The sequence below is a fragment of the Podarcis filfolensis genome (genome assembly GCF_964270895.1).
Source record: "Podarcis filfolensis genome assembly, chromosome: 2".
NCBI classification, from domain to species: domain Eukaryota; kingdom Metazoa; phylum Chordata; class Lepidosauria; order Squamata; family Lacertidae; genus Podarcis; species Podarcis filfolensis.
Genome location: NC_139605.1, coordinates 90,605,612 through 90,627,919, shown reverse-complemented (window position 1 = coordinate 90,627,919; position 22,308 = coordinate 90,605,612). Strand labels below are relative to the sequence as shown.

At 44.9% G+C, this 22,308-nt stretch overlaps 1 protein-coding gene across 1 annotated transcript; it reads left to right on the top strand.

Moving 5' to 3' along the window:
- On the top strand, positions 1–17,568 carry LOC310755398 (E3 ubiquitin/ISG15 ligase TRIM25-like). The gene is made up of 7 exons (XM_083598197.1): positions 1–231; positions 1,238–1,900; positions 4,561–4,656; positions 6,780–7,013; positions 9,396–9,558; positions 11,858–11,920; positions 16,944–17,568. Exons 2-7 carry the CDS (start codon positions 1,316–1,318, stop codon positions 17,480–17,482), a joined length of 1,680 nt encoding a protein of 559 aa, XP_083454323.1. The 5' UTR covers positions 1–231; positions 1,238–1,315; the 3' UTR covers positions 17,483–17,568.
- Positions 17,569–22,308: the final 4,740 nt, after the last annotated feature.

The window sequence follows — 22,308 nt, the reverse complement described above, 5'->3', positions numbered from 1 at the left end:
CACATAGCAAATTCAGACCCCAGGAAAGACTGTAAACTGACAGGAACTCAATATGAGTTGCTGTTTTGGACCAAGAAAAGAACAACGTAAAACCTTTAGCCACTGGAGCTAGATGAGGGATCTGTTAGTAGGTAGAACAGTTGCTATTAGCACCTACGGGTTGCTAATTTTTGCCAGATGGTACTTAATGTTACAGAGTGCCACAATTGACTTTGTATTACAGCTGAACAGGTGAGTGTGGGAAATAAGTTTCACTGATAAAAATCCATCTGCTTGTAGAATTATAGGGTCACAAAGGTAGGGACGGAAGGAACAGAAATAATCTAGCCAAGACTCCTGTATGGAGTGTGCTCTTTCCACATAGTTTTAACCCAGATTATCCCAGATTTGCAGTTTAGTACTGCTGCAGAGAGCTTGCTGGGGAACCATGCATAACAAGGAACTCAAAAATAACTTTAACAAGGTTTTAATAAGAAAACAAAAACTCCTTTTACACTAAAGATAACAACAACAAACATGACCCAACCACCAACCCATCCCCCCAGGGTAATGAGGGAGCTAGGTGCTGCTCCTTATATACTATGCCCAAATGCTGACACAGCTTAATTAACACAACCTAGCAGCACCTGCTATGTTTCACAGCTGTAAGACTGGGTCTTGTTATTTGCCCTGGCCCTGGCCCTGGCCCTTAAAGACATACACAACTTGTGAAACAATAAAGAACCTTCACATTTTACAGTGACCATTCAACACTTCTGGGGGTTTTTTGTGCTACAACGCAAAATCCAAAAGTTGTGTCTACTGTTCCTGCAGGATTCACTGTGCCAGTCTTGCCTCCTTCTTAGACTAGCTCTCTCCTGAGTATGACTGAATGATGCAGTCTCACCCATTGAAGAGTGGTAACAGGTTTAACCATCTGCAAAGAACACTACCTATTGCATCTCCACATGAGGAAGCCATTGTCTTTTAACAGGGATTACAACCGCCAATTACCGGTAATTGGTTGTAGTAACTAAGTAAAGAAAAGTTTGAGCAACTAAAACTTTGCCCACAGTCAATTAGGCAAGACATTTAAACATTTTGTTTACTTTTAGTGCACTCTGCAATATCTTCAAAGACACACTTTTTTCTTCTAAAATGTTATTTTCTTAGCTCTATGCAAATATGCATGTTTAACCAGTCAATTAAAAACCATTTGTTTCAACTACTGTGGGTTTTTTATATATTAAAAAAACAGGTGGCAGCCCAACTTTTCCTAGGGTTTTGTGCAACTGCAAGCACTAGCTGAGTCTCAGCCAAAAAAGAAAGTGTTATTATGAAGAAAGCTAGCTTGCTTTTCCTCGAGGACAACATTGTGTGTCCGATATGCCTCGAGGTGTTCAGAGACCCCGTCACCACAGCCTGCGGACACAACTTCTGCATGGACTGTTTGCAGGATTACTGGGACCACCAAGCCCTGGTCGGGGATTGCCCCTACTGCCCTCAGTGTCGTGAGCCTTTCAGTTCGAGGCCTCAACTGCGCAAAAACACAACCCTGGGAGAAATTGCCACGAGGTTCGCAAGGGAAGAAGCCCAAGGGTCAAGGAAGCTGGCAGGTCAGAGGGAGGTTTTGTGTGACTTCTGCTCCCCCAGGAAGATGAAGGCTGTCAAGTCCTGCCTGCAATGCATGGCTTCCTTGTGCGAAAACCACATCCGTTCCCACTATGAAGACAACGCCTTCAGGAACCATCAGCTGATAAAGCCTCTCAATGACCTGAAGGCTAATATGTGCTTGAAACATCACAGACTCCTGGAGCTGTTCTGCAGAATCGAAGGGAAATTCATCTGCCACATCTGTGTTCGGGAAGAGCACAAGAATCATGACGCCATCACTCTGAAGGACGACAGGAGCAAGAAAGAAGTGAGTATCACGCCATCCTTTAAGGTCATCAGTTAGTTTTCCTGGAATGCAACTTTCAGAAGAGTACAACTGGTGCTAGGTCAGTACTATAAGCCCCCTCTCCTAAACGATTCCTATCAACATCTTTTGGAGATTGTGCGTGTGGCTTCCTTCACCCCTCTTGGTTGGCAACTGGGGGAGGGGAGGCAGCGTCACTTCCCACTGTGTCAGATTGGGATTTCAGTAGCACAGACCATCTCCCATTTTACCCTATTTCTCTTATTTCTGTTCTTCATCACTGTTCTTTCCATTGACAGGCACTAGAGATGGGAAGGCCCAGGGAAAAAAAATCTCTTAACAATTCGGAGGGAGAACTTGCTTTCCTCCCAAAGCCTTTTGTTTTGTTTCCCTCCCCCCAAGGGCAAAAATTGGAATATGACATGTGAAAAGGTATAGAAGCTTGCTTAAACTTGGGTAAATTCTCAGTTTTTAGAACTCCAGGATAAATAGGACAAATATAGAGAAGCAGAAACTGATAGTATTAGCTAAAAAATGAGACTGATAAAAATGCAGATAGTATCAATTTAGTCTTAGTTCCCACCTATCTCTCTTTCTCTCTCTGTTGGGTTTTTTGTTTGTGTGTGGGGTTTTTTTGGGAGGGGGGTTGGAAAATGAGAGATTTACAGTGGTACCTTGGGTTACAGACACTTCAGGTTACAGACTCCGCTAACCCAGAAATAGTACCTCAGGTTCAGAACTTTGCTTCAGGATGAGAACAGAAATCGTGGTGTGGCAGCAGCGGGAGGCCCCATTAGCTAAAGTGGTACCTCAGGTTAAGAACCGTTTCAGGTTAAGAACAGACCTCCAGAATGAATTAAGTTCTTAACCCGAAGTATCACTGTATATCTGTTTGACACTGTTGTGCACTAGAGGAGATATAATAATTTTCAGAATGCATACTTTTTTTTCTATAACAATGATGGTTTATCCTGTTTTTCTTGTTTTTTGCCTATTCATAACTTGGAAAACGAAAGAGATGATGTGCTTTAATGTTACTGACATGTTATGTGTTGCTTGCTATAATGTGCCCTATGACATAGGGTGGGATATAACTTTTAAATATAAATAAATAATAAAATGATGAGCCCAAGTGTTGTGTGTGTGTGTGTGTGTGTGTGTGTGTGTATGAAGCTATGTGAAGCTATGTAGACCTGGTGAACTATACATTAGACATATTAGATATGAGGTTAAAATGCTGTCTGTATTTGTGATATATGGCTTGTACTTGTATGTACTTTTCTTTCACATCCTTTATTTCTTCTAAAAGGAGAAATAGTCACATTAGGGGTGATTTTTTTTCAAGCACGCTATCAGCAGAAGATGAGTGAGCCCATCAACCTGCCATTGCAACAAAAGCAGTGAACCAGTTCATACTGACACCAAGATTGTTATGCCTTGTTTTATTTTGAGTTTGCTTGCCCTTGAGATTGTGCAATTTGGACAAAGTTGGTTAGAAGCTGAACAAAAGGGTTCAGCTGAGGACAGCACCCTATCCAGTTACACCCAGTTTCATAAAAAGAAAACTGAGATAAGAACCTCCCTGCCTATTAAGATAATCGGGTGAGGCTTTTCTACATGCCCCACATGATTAACCCCCATTCTTGGGCAGAGTGAGGTGACTAGCAGATACTAGAGGCTGTGGATCCTTCTCCTGAGCCTCCTGGCCGTTCCCTTCTGTCGGAAGGCACAGTTCTGTGTGCCATGTAGTTTGTCCCGGACCCCTGCTGCCCTCAGGTTTGGGGGGGTCATGCTATCCCATCCGCACTATTGAAGTAAAATTCGACTGCCATCCAGTCAGCTTCTCTGGAGGACATCATCTTATCCTTTGCCTCAGGTAGTCATAAGTCTTAAACCAGCCCTGTTGTCCCAAAATCACTGGAGGTACAGTTTGCGATGGAAACTCCCTCGCCTTGGAGGCTTCATTATTTCCCATACTTCAGGTGTTTTGTTCGATGGTTGCTTTTTTATTTTATTTTACCAGACAACTAGCATGGAATTGTCAAGGCTTCTTGGCACTGCTTTAATGGTGTATTGTTCTGCTGTTCCGTATTGTTAGGTGTCAACTGCAAAGGGGATTCCGACATTTAGGCTGGCATATTTTACCTGAGATTTCCCTGCTATTCCAGCTCATGCAACAAATAATCTCTAGGAGACTTGACCGTGGTTTATTGCACCGTTAGTGTTAAATGTTTTTTTAAAAAACTGTTTTTATGGTTATTGCTGTTTTTCCTTTTGTTCCCCCTGTGAATGATGCCATGGCCTTTGGCTAGCGCAATAAAGTTTATGAATGAATATTGTTAGGTTTTGTATGAGGTATTAATATCATAATTTTAATTTTTTTAAATTGTAAGCTGCATTGAAGACATTTTGCATCAAAAAGCAGTTTGTGAATAAAAAATGGGCTTCCTGATTAATTCCAGTGGCTGTTCATCTAGTCCAGTCCTTTGTAATGTGAGTCCAAACAGGATCTATTCTATAAAACTGCAAAACACATCCCACACATTTTATTTATTTATTTTTTAAAAAATTGAGCACTGATTATGCTCCACTTTTAAAAGAGGTGTATGTGAAATCGTCAGCCCCAGGCTGCTGCTTCCATGTTCTAATTCTTTCTTTCCCAGGTCGAAGTCAGGAGAGTACAGGCCAACGTGGAAAACCAAGTCTTGATGTTGGCAGCGGACAGTCAGCAACACAGGGGCAGAGTTAACTATCTTGCGGTGAGAAAAGCTTCTGAGGGAAGGGACCAAATCCATGGCACATCACACAGATCTAGGGGCACATACTGCCACTCAGTATTGTACCATTCTTCATGTGAGCATGTATTTGCATGTACAGTGGTACCTCGGGTTACAGACGCTTCAGGTTACGGACGCTTCAGGTTACATACTCCGCTAACCCAGAAATAGTACCTTGGGTTAAGAACTTTGCTTCAGGATGAGAACAGAAATCGCACGGCGGCAGCGGGAGGCCCCATTAGCTAAAGTGGTACTTCAGGTGAAGAACAGTTTCAGGTTAACAACGGATCTCCGGAACGAATTAAGGTCTTAACCCGAGGTACCACTGTACTGAAGTCAAGTGGTTGACACTTCTTTAGCTCTGGAGGTCAAGGTTTTACCTAGCAAGTGCTAACTTTCTCTGCTTTTCCATGGAACATCCCAGGTCATGTTTGGCTCCCATTCTGTTCTCCTGGCTGACTGAGAGTCATACTCTATATACTAATAGCAAACTCATCATCTGAGTATGAATTCTTATGTAGCCAAAGTGGTAACATTCATGCATAGGAATGAGCTATCAGCAGGCTCAGGGCTTGCAAATGTACAAAACAATGTATTTTGGGGGACACCTGCCTTAGATCACAAACTGCATGGTTTGAAGACCTAACAACATGGTTGCTTCAAGGAACTGCTGTGCGGTTGAGGCTGTCGGTCCCACAAGCGACATGTTGCTGCTGCTTTTCTTCTTTAGAAAATGTGTCCAGCTTTTATTGTGAAGGACTATTTGATAAATAAAGCAGCTAAACAGCACTGAAAGGGACCACAATGCCAGTGGCGTAGCGTGGGGGGTGCAGGGGGGGCGGGCCGCACCGGGCGCAACATCTGGGGTTAGGGCAAATCCATGGGTTAGGGGGCGCAAATCCACGGGTTAGGGGGCGCAAATCCACGGGTTAGGGGGCGCAAATTACTTGCCTTGCCCCGGGTGCTGACAACCCACGCTACGCCACTGCACAATGCAATACATACAGACATCCCAGCGCAAACAGGAATAGGGTTTCCTGTGGTTGGTGAGCTCTGCTTTCTTCTGACTACCTCTCCTCAAATTACACACGTAGGCCTTCCAGACTGAAAGCTGATTCCCTTTGTTTCCTCTCCCTCTTCACCACCACATTTCAGGTGGACAATCCTCTTCCAAAAGAAAAAAAAGAAAAGAAAAGAAAGCACAACAAGCAAGTTAACCTGCTTCTTTGGTGCCTTATTTTCTTTTATCGATAGCAGGACTCTCTTAACTTGAAAGGGTGCTCTCAGGAGGAAGACAAAGTTGGGAGCATGAACCCAATTAGCAGTGTGCGCGCAGTACTTTTGCTAGAAACCAGCAGAACCAATTGCTCCTTATTTATTTATGGTTCCATAGCAGCTTTGCCACTTTAAAAATGTGTGTCTGCACCTATCCTGAGAATTTCACAAAGGAGTATTAAATGAACACATAAGAAGATAAGGAGAGCCCTAGTGAATCAGATCCAAGGCCCACCTAATCCAACATTCAACAGTGGCCAAACAAACGCCTAGGGGGAGTCCACAAGCAGGACATGAGCACAATAGGACTCTCCCGCATGCAATCCCCAGTCACTAGGTGAAATATACTCCGAGTCAAGAGTGCATTTCATGCTCTTTATTCAGCTCATACTAGTGAGGAGGAATGGAAGTTCCCCCAGAATGTCTGCTTTATATACATTATTTACACCATGGGCCCCACGTGATTGGCTAATTCTGGGATTCACCTGTAAGCCAATCAGGTTGCGGATTCACTTTCACCTGGAGCTGGATTGGGTGGCTCCTGTGGATCAATCAGGCTGCTGCATTCTGAATCCTATTGTTCTAGGACCAATCAGACTGCTGCCTTTTGGATCCTATTCAACTCAGTACATAACACTAGGATTCACAGGCATCACGGCAATACATAGCCATCATGACTAGCAGCCATCAGTAGCCTTATCTTCCATGGATTTCTCAAATCCACTTTTAAAGCTGCCCAAGTCAATGCTACATCGTGTGGTAGCAACTTCCATACTTTAAACAATGGTAGGTGAAAATGTGATGTGCTTGGCATTGCCTTTCCCTTTCAGAAAGTAGTGAAGACGGCCCGAGACGAAGTGAATAGGGCCTTTGCCGAGGCGATGAAAGAGCTCAAGCGACTGCAGAACAAGGTGATGGACTTTATAGATGAAGAAGAAAGATCGGCCTTAGTTGGAATGGGGAATTCCATTCAGCACAGTCAAGAGCAGCTGATTGATCTCCAGAAGCAGAATTACTGGCTGACAGGTCTCATGGAAGACCCAAGTGACCATCAGTTTCTGCAGGTAGAGTCCACACTGTAATTGGAGCACAGTCAAGACCAGGGAATCACTGTAGAGTTGGGACCCCGAGGGCCGTCTAGTCCAACCCCCTGTAATGCAGGAATCTCATCTAAAGCATCAATGACAGATGGCCATTCAACCTTCAGTGAAGGAGAGTCTACCACCTCCCAAGGGAGTTTAACAGCTCTTACTGTCAGAAAGTTCTTCCTGATGTTTAGTGGACTTGAATCCATTGGTTTGAGTCCTACCTTCTGGAGCAGGATAAAAAAAGCTTGCTTCCATGTGACAGCCCTTTAGATATTTGAGGATAGCTTTCATATCTCCTCCCCATCTTCTCATTTCCAGGCTAAACATACCCAGCTCCCTTAACTGTTTGGTTTCCAGACCCTTGATCATCTTGGTCGCTCTCCTCTGCATGTATTCTAGCTTTGTCAATATCCTTTTTAAATTGTGGTGCCCAGAATTTGACACAGTATCCCAGGTGTGGTCTGACCAAGGCAGAATAGAGTAGGCAATGTTCCCCAACCATGTGTCCACCAGATATTTTAGACTACAACTCCCATCAGCCCCAGACAACATGCTGAGCAACCTGATTCTTGTCAGGCATCTCTTAACCCTTTCTGACCTCTTTTGTCCTTTGAATGGTCGGTGCTTCCTACCCTTGTTGCTACCGCCCCACCCATTATTAGCATGAAAGAAAGCAGGTGACTTGGTTAAGGATTGTACTGTGCTGGGTGAAATTCCTCTACCACATATTCCTCTTTACTCTGCTGGGAGGTGTGCCAGTACCAAGAGAGTAAGCAAAGGACATTTATTTTCACAAGGCTAGAGCTGGTGCCAGCTTCCATTACCTGCTTATTATTAGATTGTACTTGTTATGTGTTTACAAAATTCTCCCCTGATGCCAGCAGCAGGTCATGTAGCCCCAGTGGATTGGGCAGCAGCTGCCCATCTGAAGCAAGAGACTCCCAACTCCTTTTACACTGCCGCTCATAAATGTTTTCACAGGATCACTTGCCTTGATTCTAAAATCTCCAGTGAGGAACAGCAACAAAAACTCCTCTTTTTGCTAAAAACATGCCCAAAGAGTGCGACTTTATTTTTCGTTTGATCAACTGTTTCTCTAAGCCGCTAGAGAAATGCAAATAATAAAACAGAGTCTTAAACTGAACACCATGTTATGTGAGCAAATGACCTCTGTACCATTTAAACTACACTGCAAAGACACAAATGGAATGTAGCGGGAGGAATGGGCCTGTTTGCATAGAGGTGGCATTTAGCCTATAAGGCCGTATTTGGCCCATAGCAAAAGAGCAATAAAGCATTCAGTGATATTCCAGTAGCATTATTATATCCTCGTCATGTGCGAGTGTTTGTGCGATCCTTTGAACTGAAGGTAAAGATCTTGGCACTACACCTCCCTTCCCATTTTATCCTCTCAACAACCCTGTGAGGTAGGTTAGGTCTTGAGGGACAGTGACTTGGCCCAAAGTCACTCAGGGAGCTTCATGACTGAGTGGGGCTTTGAGTCCTAGTCTCTTAGGTCTTGGTCCAACACTCTAACCATGAAGCTACACTAGCTCTTATAACATTTCTAACTTTCCTTTCTTCTGTTGTGAAGGCAGAATCAGTTCGGTCTCCCATGCATGCACTGCTCAGACTTGCAGCTGCTTCGTTTGAACACAGTAACTGTACCATGTGCCTTCAGGCCATCATGCCCTGATAGTTATAACCAATTATCCATGTTCCCTTGGATAATTAAAAAGGGGAAAGGTTGTTAACGGGTTGTTGTTTTTTAAAGAAAATGTTCTCAAATATCTCTGGTATTTTCACCACGAAATTGAAAAAACTGATGCATTCAAAACATTAAATAGTCTCCTGTCATGCCTTGCTGTGATGGTGCCCCTTCTGGGCAGAGGGGGAAAGTTGTAGATTCTTCTTCACTGGAGGCACTTAAACAGATTTGTATTTTGCACTGTACATATCCAGCATTGAGCAAAGGACTGGAGTGGATGAATTCTGAGGTCCCTTCCAACTCTATGATTGCATGGCCAGCCTGAAAAATATTGGCGCCTGAGGTAAACCATAAAATGGCGCACACACACCCTGCCAGGGAAGAAAGGGTGAGTGAAGATCTACACCAGGAACAAGAGGGGTGAATGAAGATCTACACTGGGATCTGCTGCCCCTGTGGATCCTGCCACCTGAGGTGGTCTCTTCATCTTGCCTCATGGGTGGGCCGGCCCTGGATTCTATACATCTAGTCAGAAAGCCTGCAGGCAAACCAAGATGGTTCCATTTCTGTGATGAGGACATCAAAATTCTCTCTTCCAAAAATGTTTCAGTGAGTTTCAATCTCTTGTTAAAATCTATTTGTTCCCACAGGACTTCCCAAAAATAAGAGTAATGTCGGGTTGCACAGAAGCTTTGATTGGACTGAAGTGTGAGGAGCCCACCAGTTTCGTAGCACTTAAACAGACCCTGAGTGACTTGAAATCCCAAGTGTCCATGTTCGGACTCTGCTTCATCAACAAAGCCCTTCAAAAAGGTGAGTTGGCTCCACAAAAATGCAACAGCTAGAAAGATGCATTCATAGGCTCAAATAATTCTTCAACATATGGTGCTGTAGATTTTTTTTATTTTACAATATTTTTGTTTCATTTAAGCAAGAACATATGCTTCAATGGCATGCAGTAATATAGAAAGACAATACAACTGAATGAAAATTAAAATTAATCATATGCTCACTGTGATGGGATGGTGAGCTGCTTGTGCGTAAAATCCTGATCCCTCAGAGTTTGGCTAAGTTCCCAAACCTCTGTCTGTGATGGAGCTCCTTAAGCATGGCTCCATCAATCGCTCGTTGAATCGGACAGTGGGCGTTTACGGAACTTCTTCCAGCATAAAAGCTCCTTAACGGAAACGCGTCTTCTGGACTCTCGGCGTGACAGTTTCCGCCGAGGAGTGGGTGTCCCTACGGGAGGTCCTGAAACCTCCCCACTGTTCTCGCTTGAAGTGTCTCTGAGCCCTCCCTCCGACTCACTTTCCCTTGGAGCTCCACTTCTCCCCCTGCTGGTCCCCTCCTCCGCTGAGTGGTCTCTCTCACCCTCCATGAGCCCTTTCACCTCCTTCGTCTCAGATGACAGTTCCCTGACACTCACAAAAATACAAATTTGGGTCATTTCATTCACAATCCTTGGAAAAAGCTGGATCTGTGTACACATTAACGTACACATTAACAACCTGGTGTATGCACAGCCTCTCAGTCCCTTTGTTTCACATTAAGACTCAGAAACCCTTCAGAATGATGCAGCCACATATATAACACTTGAAGTAAAATGCATTGCTCCTTTAACATACCTACAAATCAAATGAGTTTGCGTTGTGGTGTGACCAGGAGAGGGCTTGGAGTCATGATGGATAGCTTTCTGAAAATGTTGATCCAATGTGCTGAAGTTATGCAAAAAGCAAACTCTAAACCAGGGATTGCAGTGAAATGGATTGAAATCTCTTCCTCTCCGTGTAGATCCAGATGCATATAGTTGTAAAATAAACTATATAGCTTAATGCACCCTTAAAAATAGATCATTAAAGACCTTTAAAAATAAACAAATTACATTTTTCTGTTAAATCTAACAAAACTAAGAAGCATATTTACCCGGATAGAACCAAACACAAATTAAACAGTGTCTTCTGCATGTGCTGGTGCCAAAATTAGGTTTAGACAAATTCATGGAAGATAAGGCTTTGAGTGGCTATTAGTCACTGACGGCAAGTTACCAGCAGCAAGAGAGAGCTGTTTCGCTCATGTCATGCTTGTGGGCTTTCCATTAGCATCTGGTTAGTCACTGTAGAAACAGAATGCTAGAGTAGATAGATTAGCAAGGCTCTTCTTCTGTCACATCATGGGTTATTTGGGGGGGAGGGGACCGACCAGGCTTTGGGCTATTTGAGAGTGTCGAAGTTGTACACTGGATGAGCAGAACCCAGTGTTCTGGTTACCTTTTAATGGACAAGATGTGGTGGCTGTAGAAGAATGAGGAGAGAGACCCCAAAGAAGACTCGTTTTATTTTGCTGTGGTGCAGCACCCCCAGTTCTCACAAGCCCATGGTGATCTCCTGGTCTTCCACATGGCAGACGTGGGGGAATTATTAGTTCTGCCTTTTGGGGGTATAGTCTGCGGCCAGAAGCAGCTCATTGGGTGAGGTGCAGCCATTCAGCTAGCTTCACAGCAGGTGGGTCACTGCTGCCAATTTAGAAGGTGACTGAGAGTGGGGCGGGCATAGTGTGAACAATGATCCGCCTGCCAGGAAGTTAGCACAGAGGCTCTGCCCCACCCAGCAAGCCGCTTCTCCTTGATGCCCTGCGAGTTTTGCAACAAAACACCACACTAACTTCGAATGTAGGAAGCTCCTATAAGACTCTATCCCTTTGGTATGGATCAAGTTATTCAGGTCTTTAATTTCCCAGCCAATTATACTTGTGTCTAGGATGATTCCCGTAAATGCTGCTGGATTAATAAGGATCAGCAACCGCTGGTTGGAACAATATTTTTGTTAGTGTCTGGTGTGCCAAAGAACTGTTGTTGCTTTGCTAAAGTAGATTAAAAAGGTTATGTTTCTGGAAGGACGAAAACAGGGAATTTTGCAAGATAATGCAGATCAAATAAGTCTCTTACATGAGGGTTAAAAATAAGCTCAAAAATCTGTGTAGTCCACAGCCCTGAGGGCAAGATCTCAAATTTCTGTTTACATGGCACCCTGCACAGGCTATGCACACACACACACACACACACACACACACACAAACACACACACAAATAACTCCAGGACCTTTTGCCTTTCAGGGATCACAATGGTGCCTTATGAAGTGATACCAGCTCCCACGGATCGGAAAAGTCTCAGAAAGTGTAGGTGTTGCAATTCCATTTGTCTTCTCATTGTTTTCCTCTGGAGTGCTTTAAAATTTAGTCTGTGCACACGGTACTATTTTATCTGGTGCCAGTGTACTCCTATCACTGGTATGTGAAGCAGAGTCCTTGTGACGTTTGCCACAACCCATCTGTATCCTGAGGTTTCTTGAGAAATACTGTTACTTGAGTTGTTTTCCCTCAAGCCAGCTTCCATCACATTTGAGAAAACAAGCCGTGATTAAACTCAGGGGTGTACATCTGGGACAGCCACTGCCAGGGCTTTTTTTTATCAGTCAAAACTTGCCAGAACTCAGTTCCAGCACCTCTCAGGTGGGCACCATTGCCATTCTAAGAGAACGATGGAGGTGTTTATCATGAGTTCAGTCAACTGGCCTAACTTGTTCCTTGTGACTGACCTGGTACTAGCAGCAGTAGCTTAAATTGGATTTTGCATATTTGTAAGGTAAATATAACAGCCACATTAGCAATGTAAGATAGAGGCCAAAGTCTTCTTATTTATTCAGTTCATTTATTTATAAACCACATATCATTTCGCAAAGCGGTATGCAAGCTCAAAACCATACCATACAAGACAGAGATAAAAGTCGGTGAACAAATAAAACACCACATCGTGGCTTGAGTTGCACATCTGAACAGAAGGACCTCCTTTGTGGAGATTCGTCACTGGCACAATCCTGGCTCTTGGATTTGCAAAACACTTCAAGTTGGGGAACTTAAAAAAAAATATTCAGGCATTTCACTTCAAGAACTGAATTTTTTTCAAAGCAATTGTAGAAGAACACTATTTCACAGGGTTGCTGCAAGATTTTCTGTTTCATGTCTTTAACAGCCAAAGCATAACAGGTTTGACTTTTCCTATCACTTCATCTCTATTCTGGGAAGTTGCAGAAGTCTTGGATTTCTTGTCCTTCCAGAGGAAGGAAACTTGGAGTAAGTGGTTGCTTACGGGTGTGCCCAGATGCTTACTCACTGTTTGCTTCATCATAATCTTCCTCTTTTGTCCAAGGAGTTAATCCACATCTTATCCAGTACCCCAGTCTATTGAATACCGATTTATAACCCTGACATTTATTGATGTTCAGCATTCTAGAAGGAATAAATTAGCAGAATACAGCAAGGTTAAAAGACACTCTGGAAACAGTAAATACCAATTCCTGAAGTGACCAGCTTTCTCCATTAACTAACACCACCCCTTCTTTCTTGCTACTTAATGCTAGGGCTGCATTGCCTCAACTCAACTAACACAACACAAACTCTCCCTCAAACACTCTCGCATTGGGTAATATTCCATGTTAGCCATACTTACAGCAGACCTGTAGTAAAAGCCCATTAATGTCAGGGCTCATCCACTTGTCTAATGCCCGCCTCCCATATACAGGCACAAACACAGAATTGGCAAGGGGGGGGGGGAGAGGAGGAGATGGGTGGAGAGAACTCTTCCCTTTTTGCCCTCCACCTTCACTCACACATACAGAGACACAGCTATCATTGCCTAGGCATCCTTTACCAAATACTGACCATGTGTTGTATGCTGTGGTCTCTTGGATTCCAAGAAAAGTCTGGAGGAGAGTTTGAGGAGTTAGTTTGGTTCCCAGTATGTTTTCTGCAAGGTTAGAAAGTCTCAGAGGAGACGCCTACCTGCCCTAACTGACCTCCCATCCTGTTTCTGTCTCTGGTCATCTGCACTAGGACTGACCAAATCTGGAAACAAGATGAGAGATTCTTAGAATTCAGCACTTTTCCTAAAATCGTAGAATTGTAGAGTTGTAAGGAACCCTGAGGATCATCTAGTACAGTGGTACCTTGGGTTACATACGCTTCAGGTTACATACGCTTCAGGTTACAGACTCCGCTAACCTAGAAATAGTACCTCGGGTTAAGAACTTTGCTTCAGGATGAGAACAGAAATCGTGCTCCAGTGGTGCGGCAGCAGTGGGAGGCCCCATTAGCTAAAGTGGTGCTTCAGGTTAAGAACAGTTTCAGGTTAAGAACGGACCTCCGGAATGAATTAAGTTCTTAACCCGAGGTACCACTGTAGTCCAACCCCCCAGTGATGCTAAGCATTTCCTATAATAGACTATTTCACTTAGGCCATTATTATTATTATTATTATTATTATTATTATTATTATTATTACTACTACTATTCCCATATGGCAGATGGGAGGCAGAAATGCTCCATACAAATGCAGAAAGTGCTGGACCCAGAATCTCCCAGCACCGTCTCTGAAAAAGTCCAGTCCTAGCTGAAGAGGAAAGGTCAATGTCAGCACCAATCTGTTAAGACCTGCATTAAACCAAATACCAGTCTGTGCTTGCTAGCTGGACGCTGGCCAGTAAAAATAATCACCCGTCATAAAGTTTTGTGTGTTTTGGTTGCCCTAGTTAGCAAGGGGAGCAGAACCGCAGTTATCATCCTTTAACTGAGAGCTAGCAAGAAAGCGACAGCATCAGGTGACTGCCGCAAGCAGGTGAAAGGCACAGTGTCCTTTGCTGAGGCTGGAGGTGCTTGTGGCTTCCGGCCACCGAGTATGAATAGCAAACCTCAGACTCTTTGAACCCTAGTAACGTTGCAGGCAGCCATAGGGGGGCCTCTAGTGTCTTCCTGTTGGTATGCTAACAGTGCACCCATGCTTGGTGCCAAACTGTGTGGGGCCTTGATTCAGCCCTGACAATGGGCCCACCCACCCCAACACCTACCACAACCAGGGCAGGACCCAGATCTGGTTGTGGCAACAGTGCCTGCCATATGCTTTCTCTGCTTTCTCTGCTGCTGCTGCCACATTGGTGACGGCACCACTTGTCACCCTCTGCCGGGGGGGGGGGGGCTGGGGCTTCAGGACATGTTTTAGTGGTGGATGAGTGGTGGCATTTTTGAACAGGAACTGAGCTTGTCTCCCATCCATGACGGTCACCGCCATCTTAAGCTACCCAAACTGCAATGTCCCAGCCCGAAGTTCCTACCCCTAGACGTTTCCAGACTACAGATCTATGAACTCAATACATTTCATATATCTATGGGCAGAATATTACAGTTTGGGTAACTTAAAACAGTAATATATAGTGGTGCAAATGGCAATGTGTCTGGATTGAGCCAGTGTGGGCCCTTCCAAGCCCCTGGGACCCTCAGCCAGGGCTCAACTTGGCTGGCCACTGGTGCTGAACCCACCAACCCAACAGCTTCCAAGGCCCAGGACATTTTGTTAACTGAGGTAAAGGACAAGATGTTTCTCCTCCCCACATTCCATACACTGATGGCCAGGTTAATCTTACAGCACCCTTCACTGCACCTGAGCAAAGCAGAGCAGCTTAGGGGGCATAGGGTTAGGCTGCATTACACATGACATGGGTTCAGGAGAAACAGCCGGGGTGTTGCTGCCACTGCTCTCACATCCACCCAAGCCCTCACTGCCTGAAGGGGATGTCCCACTCTGGCTAATGCTAAGGCCTGCTCTGACTGAAGGCCAAGCACACTATCCTGATTCCAGCATAGCAGTACTATGAGGGGAGAAGCTGCACAGCCAAATTTCTCCCTCTGGTAAAGAGGAGCACTATCCCAGGTGAAATCTGACAGTTCTACCAACCCCGTAAGAATGATTTGGTCTTTTTGAAAAGGCTAGGGATGCAAGAAGCAGCAACTTTAAACTGTCCCCCAAGAAAATTTCAAACGAAATAATTCCTGAAGGCTGCCAGCAAACACTGTTTGTTCTTCCACACAAAATAGCTGTGGGAGGGCTGGCTGCCAAGCAGTCTCAGACCATGTTCAAGGTCTTGTTACTAACATATAAAGCCCTGAACAACTTGGGATCAGGTTATCTGAAAGACCTATAAGAACAGTTAGATAATCTGAGGGAATTTTACTCTCAAAACCACGCCCTATAGAATACCACAGAACGGTTACCTGGAAACAGGCATTTTCCACCATTGTCCCTACATGCTCAGGAATGTCCTCCTCTCTGCCAAATGTGAAGGACCATCCATTGGTTGTGTCAGGTGTCATTTTGGGGCATTATCTTTTTGCCCAGGCTATTCCTGACCTATTAGACGGGACCCTGTTATTGCGTCTTCTTTTTTAAAATACCGTTTTACTGATTTTTATCAGTTTTTATGATACAGTATGTTTTGTTGTTTTTATGATATCTTTTTGTAAATGGCTTAAGAGTTTCAAAAAATTAAGTGGTTCAGAAATGCTTTAAAAAAATTATATAAATATATATATAGCTTCAGAATAAATTGGACATTAATGTGATCCATCAGGGTCAAACAATTTCTTCCTACCATATTGTTTGCTTTCTCCTTTCTTCAAAAATTGTTGTGGCTGCACATAGGATGTTGGCAAGACAAGTATGTCCTGAAGTCAAGGCTGCTTCATCCTCAGGATTTAACTAATACTGAAATTTGGGGATGGGAGGGAATTTCCATTCAGAAATGGTGAGGCTTCACTTTTGCATACTTTGGTGGACTGGCTTGTTTTCTTATTTCCACCTGGGTAGCTTTACTAACATCTTCCATTAGTCAGCTACAGGTACCTGTGACACGGATCACTTTGCTTGCTACTGTTTTCCGTTTGTCGTGCACATAAATACTGTAAAGAGCTGGTGGGGTGTTGTGAACAGAGCATTAGACATGAACTAGGGGAAAACCTGGTTTCAAGTTCCCTCACTGTCATGGAAGTTTCTCAATGAGTTTATTACCATTTGGAACAAAGCTCTACTGCTACTACGCTGAGCTCCTTGGAGAAAGACTCATAACATATGTGATAAACAAAAATTTCCAGATTGTTTTGTAGGGTGGCTGATGGGTGGGACTATATGTGGGAGAATTCATGGAGGTCCTTGTCTTGGGCAAGAGGCTGGAGTAAGTTTATATTCCGATCACCTCTAGCCTCAGTGACTCTATGATTTCGGAAGATGTCTAGTCTTGGTCTGCCCATCCTTGCCCACCTTCCTGGAGTGGCTTCTTTTGACATTTCACCCCTTGTTTTGCCTCCCACGAAACAGATTACTGCCTGCTAAATTTTGATGCCAGCACTGCCAACGAAGAACTCTTCCTGTTTAAGGAGACCCACTCGGTGCTGAACATGGGAATCTTGTTGGAGAACTACTCAAAACCCAGCCAAGGATTCAACCACTGGCCACAGCTCTTGTGCACCCGCAGCCTATGTGAGGGCTGCCATTACTGGGAGGCTGAGATTTCAAACGCATGGCTGTGTTTGGGAGTCACCTACAGTTACAAGCATAGAACTGAGAAAGCTTGCATGTTGTACCTGCTTGGCAGGAATAGCAATTCATGGTGCTTGGAGTGGGACTCACTGAAGTACTCTGTCTGGCACAACAATATTCAGACCGTGGTGCATGGCAGCTACTATAAGACAATTGGAGTCTTACTAAACTATGCTGCTGGCTCCCTGACTTTCTATGGCATCACCAACACCATGAACCTCATCTACCGTTTCCTCACCATATTCACCGAACCTCTTTACCCGGCTGCTATGGTAAGCAGTGGGGCCTCTATTACTTTGAAACAGCACCCAGACTAGAGAGACCACAAAAAATATCCCTCTTTAAAGGCCAGGGAGGGCTTTGCTGTAGCTGATAAAATAAACTTCTATCTCATTACTGCTAAGGTGGGATTCATTTCTCCTTTTCCAGTCATGTGGCTATAAACAGAAAGCAAATGATACACATAAATGTGTTTTTCTGTAAGAGAAAAGGATTGCCACAGAGGATCATTTGGAGCAGGGAGGGAAACCGGTTATGTTACTGCTTCCTTCCTACTTTTTCTTTCTCTTCTTTCTGCCTCTTTTAAATTTTTAACCCATGGTGTTTCCATGGCTGGCGTTTGCTATGTTTATTTGCATACCTGCTCACGTCCTCAGTCTGAAATGAAACAGAATGCCTCTCCTACTATTCATTTCCCTAAATATTGTATTTTTTGCTCCATAAGGCACACCGGACCATAAGGCGCACCTATCCCCCCCCCCCAGTCCCCGCTCACTGTCTTGGCTTCTTTAGCCGCGCACAGCCTCTCTGGCCGGGAGAGGTTGTGTGTGGCTATGGCAATTCCCCCACCTCCCACAAAAGCCCACAGGAGCTGCGCACCCTTTAAGGAGCGTGCGGCTCCTGCGGGCTTTTCTACGAGGAGGGAGAAGGGACAGACTGGCCACGTCAGTCCCTTCTCCCTCCTGGGGAAAAGCCCGCAAGAGCCGCGCGAAGCTTGTGTGCGGCTCTTGGGGGCTTTTCCTGCCTGCCTCCCCCCTGCATTTGCCCCATAAGACGCACACACATTTCCCCTTACTTTTTAGGAGGGAAAAAGTGCGTCTCATGGAGTGAAAAATACGGTGTGCTGTCCCCAAAGCCTTTTTACATGGCACTTGCTGTGGAGTTGCTTCATAGCCAAGGAAGGGCAATTCTGCACATCTCCAGAAGCATCTTTCCCTTTCAGCCAAGCAGCATGTTTACAGAGGGGAAATCCCAGTTAATGTGCAACGGCATAGGAAATTTCAGGGGGAGGGGCTAGCATCTGAAACGTGTCCGTTGGACCCCACTCAAAGGCAGCACTGTTTGCACTTTCATGAGCCACAGACATTCCAGGATCCTCTGTGTGAATGCTATGCATTCAGGAGCAAGCCATCATAGGCAGAGCCGAAAGCAAAACAATTTGCCTTGAGAGTTGAGCCCCACCATGTCTTAGATTCAACCTCCGTTTTGAAAAATAAAATAAAATCAGGGTGCAGTGTCATAACTGAGACACTATTGAAATGCTCACAAGTTCAATCCAGCATGTCAAAAATCCCTGGGAAAGGATCATTCATGATCACTGCACCAGACAATATCGCTTGCTTCCTTTCCAGATTCCCTCAATCCACTGCAGCTTAAAAAAACAACACCCTGAGTTAATTGTTTTACAGCTACACTCGCACATGATCTCATTCTCATGAACTGCAGTATGATTATTTGCAGATACCCAATCCGCCGCCCCCTCCGAGTCAGTGGCTCTCTTGAAAGGCCTGTCTGTGCCTCTGCAGAATAGTCCTCTGCAAAGCATTGTTCTGAAGAGGCACAGGTGTCTTTCGAACTCTTGGGGACTGGGTGTCCAGCCGGTCCCTTGAGTAGCTGGATTAATTTAACAAGTCATTACAACCACCTGACAGGCTCTTTCAAGTTACAGTTTAAGATCTTTTGATTGTTAATTATCCCTTGCTGGCAGCAGTTGCCAGCAATTCGCCTCGGATGACAGACTTGGCTGCATCCCAGTGTCTCCATGGCTGCATCTAAAGACACTCACTCCCAAGGCACTCACAGTGCTACAAAGCAACCCTCAAGTTCACAGCCTTGCTTTCAAGGGTGTAGTCTTCTGGTGCACAGAAAAAAACCACATTTGTTCACTTCGTTCTGGGTTCACATTTGATGGGTGCGCACTCTTTCTCTGGCTGTTTTCCAAGCAGCATTGCAGAATGAGGTTTTGGAGTTCCCTCTTACCCTGGGCTCCTGAGTGCTTCACAGCAGAAAACTCTACTATTAGCATTTTACGCCTGTGAGAGACCCCTGAGATCAGTATGCAGCACACAATGTACACAATGAGACATGAGAATGGCTGCACATTACCTAAACAGGCCTTCTTCGTGTTATTTCTAGATTCATGTTTGGGGATGTGGAAATCTCAATTTTCATCTTCAAGAAAACTTGAATCCTACACAGCTCCAGCAGATAAGCAAAAGCTGATGCTCATAATAAAGTTTTGTTTTATTTTTAAAAAAGTAAGGCTTTGCATGCAATTTATGTTCTCCCTAACCAATATGGGAAATTTTGTTTCAGCTGACTTTCCTGAATTCATCTTAACTCTGTCTGACAGTGGCGTAGCGTGGGGGGTGCAGGGGGGGCCGGCCGCACCGGGCGCAACATCTGGGGTTAGGGCAAATCCACGGGTTAGGGGGCGCAAATTACTTGCCTTGCCCCGGGTGCTGACAACCCACGCTACGCCACTGCTGTCTGAAAAGCATGGGCTCTCCTGCTCAACAAGAGACACTTTCCAAAATATTTGGCCTGTGGCCATGTAAAGTCTAAGCTGGTACTGTAGAACTGAGACTGCTCTTACTCTGTCAACATAATTTACCATATCCCTTGGTGATTTTTTTTTTAACCAAAACACACACCTTTTCTGAATCCAAAACACTGTACATATCATTGAAAGTTAGGAGTAGCTTTGCAGCGATAAAAGTTGACACTCCCCCAAGTGTTTCAATGGCTCAGTTACATAGTCTTTTCCAGTGCTTTTTTTTCTAGAGAAAAAGTTGTTGGCACTGCTCAGCTGCAAGCAGGGGGCACAGGGCGCAGAGGGTGGGCACTCTGCACATGCTCAGAGGCATGCTGCTTTTTCCCAACGCTGGCATCGTCATTTGGGTGCCGACTGTAAGTGACCTGCAGGTTTTGGGAATGGTTTTGCAAGGTGACCAGAAGAATGCCGATTACAAGTGGACTGGAGGCTCTTATTCCTAAGAGTAAAGGTAAAGGTAAAGGGATCCCTGACAATTAGATCCAGTTGTGACCGACTCTGGCGTTGCGACGCTCATCTCGCTTTATTGGCCGAGGGAGCCGGCGTACAGCTTCTGTGGCCAGCATGACTAAGCCGCTTCTGGCAAACCAGAGCAGCGCACGGAAACACCGTTTACCTTCCCGCTGGAGTGGTACCTATTTATCTACTTACACGTTGACGTGCTTTCGAACTGCTAGGTTGGCAGGAGCAGGGACCGAGCAACAGGAGCTCACCCCGTCGTGGGGATTCAAACCACCACCCTTCTGATCGGCAAGTCCTAGGCTCTGTGGTTTAACCCACAGCGCCACCCGCGTCCCTCAATTCCTAAGAGTGCCTGCCATTTTTGCCCTCATCCAGCCTGCAGTTGACCTCTGATCACAGAGCAGCATTTCCTGTTGACCACCCACTCCTTCCATGAGCGACATTAAACCTCTTTCTTCTATGGTCGCCCTTCTTCAGCTCTTCCCCTCGCCTAGCAACACCACGAGGCGCATCCACAGCAGAGCACTGAACAGCTGCTCCAGAGCCAGTTCACTCCACACCTTTGGGCATGCTCAGCAGCAATGGCCCATCCCTCACTTGTTCTGGTGCGTGTATTTGCCTCCTATCCACCTGAGACGACTCTGGGTGTCCCTTCCAACTCTACTATGAGTCTATGATTCAGTACAGCAGATCTGAATAAAACTGACTTCAGCAGCAGCCTCTTCAGGCCTTTTATTAAGGGTTCCAAAGTTTCAGAGGGCGACATTTAAATCTAGACAGCAGAGACACAGTCACAGATGAGTCATTTCCAGTTACTTCATTTGACCCAAGAAACTCAAATTTTCAGTGCATGTAAATATTTCTGCAATTTATCCACTCAACTCTCTATCCTTGAGGACTGTGCAAGGGAACCTAAATATTTACTAGTAAGGAAAACATAAAGGTACAACTTCCTCCCCTTGTAAAGTTGCCAGTTTTCCAGATGTTCCTTTCTGGGAAAGAAAGGAGCTGGAAAGAAGAGGTCTACAATTTATTTTAATCTGTTAGAATGGAATAGAGGTTGTTTTTTAAAAAAACCATTGTGTTTTGTTGGTCTTTGTTTAGAATGTTATTTAATGTATGTGACTCTGAAGTGTAGTAGCCAACATCCTTGAGCTTTCAAAAGAGTCACAATAAAATATACCCCAACAAGTCCTGTAGGAGGACCAGCTTACACCTGAGTATTAGTCAAGGACAGGCAACATACTTTATACCCACAAAGAAGAGCTCATATTTTCCTTTACTCCAAAATACCTGATTATTGGGGGGATGGGGACGCGGGTGGCGCTGTGGTCTAAACCACAGAGCCTAGGGCTTGCCGATCAGGCAGTTTGAATCCCCGTGACGGGATGAGCTTCCGTTACTCGGTCCCTGCTCCTGCCAACCTAGCAGTTCGAAAGCACGTCAAGTGCAAGTAGATAAATAGGTACCACTCTGGCGGGAAGGTAAACTGTGTTTCCATGCGCTGCTCTGGTTCGGCAGAAGCAGCTTAGTCATGCTGGCCACATGACCTGGAAGCTTGTCTGCAGACAAACGCCGGCTCCCTCGGCCTGTAAAGTGAGATGAGCACCGCAACCCCAGAGTCGTTCAGGACTGGACTTAACGGTCAGGGGTCCCTTGACCTTTACCTTTATGGGAGGGTGAATTTCCTGATACTGACATACCTCTTAGCTCTGATAATTCGCAGATGACTGCATTAGAACATCAAGAGAGCCAGTGACCCATGTAGTCCAGCATCCTGTTCTCACAGTGGCACACCAGATGCCTGAAGGAAACTCACAAAGTAAGATTTGAGCACAAGAGCACTCT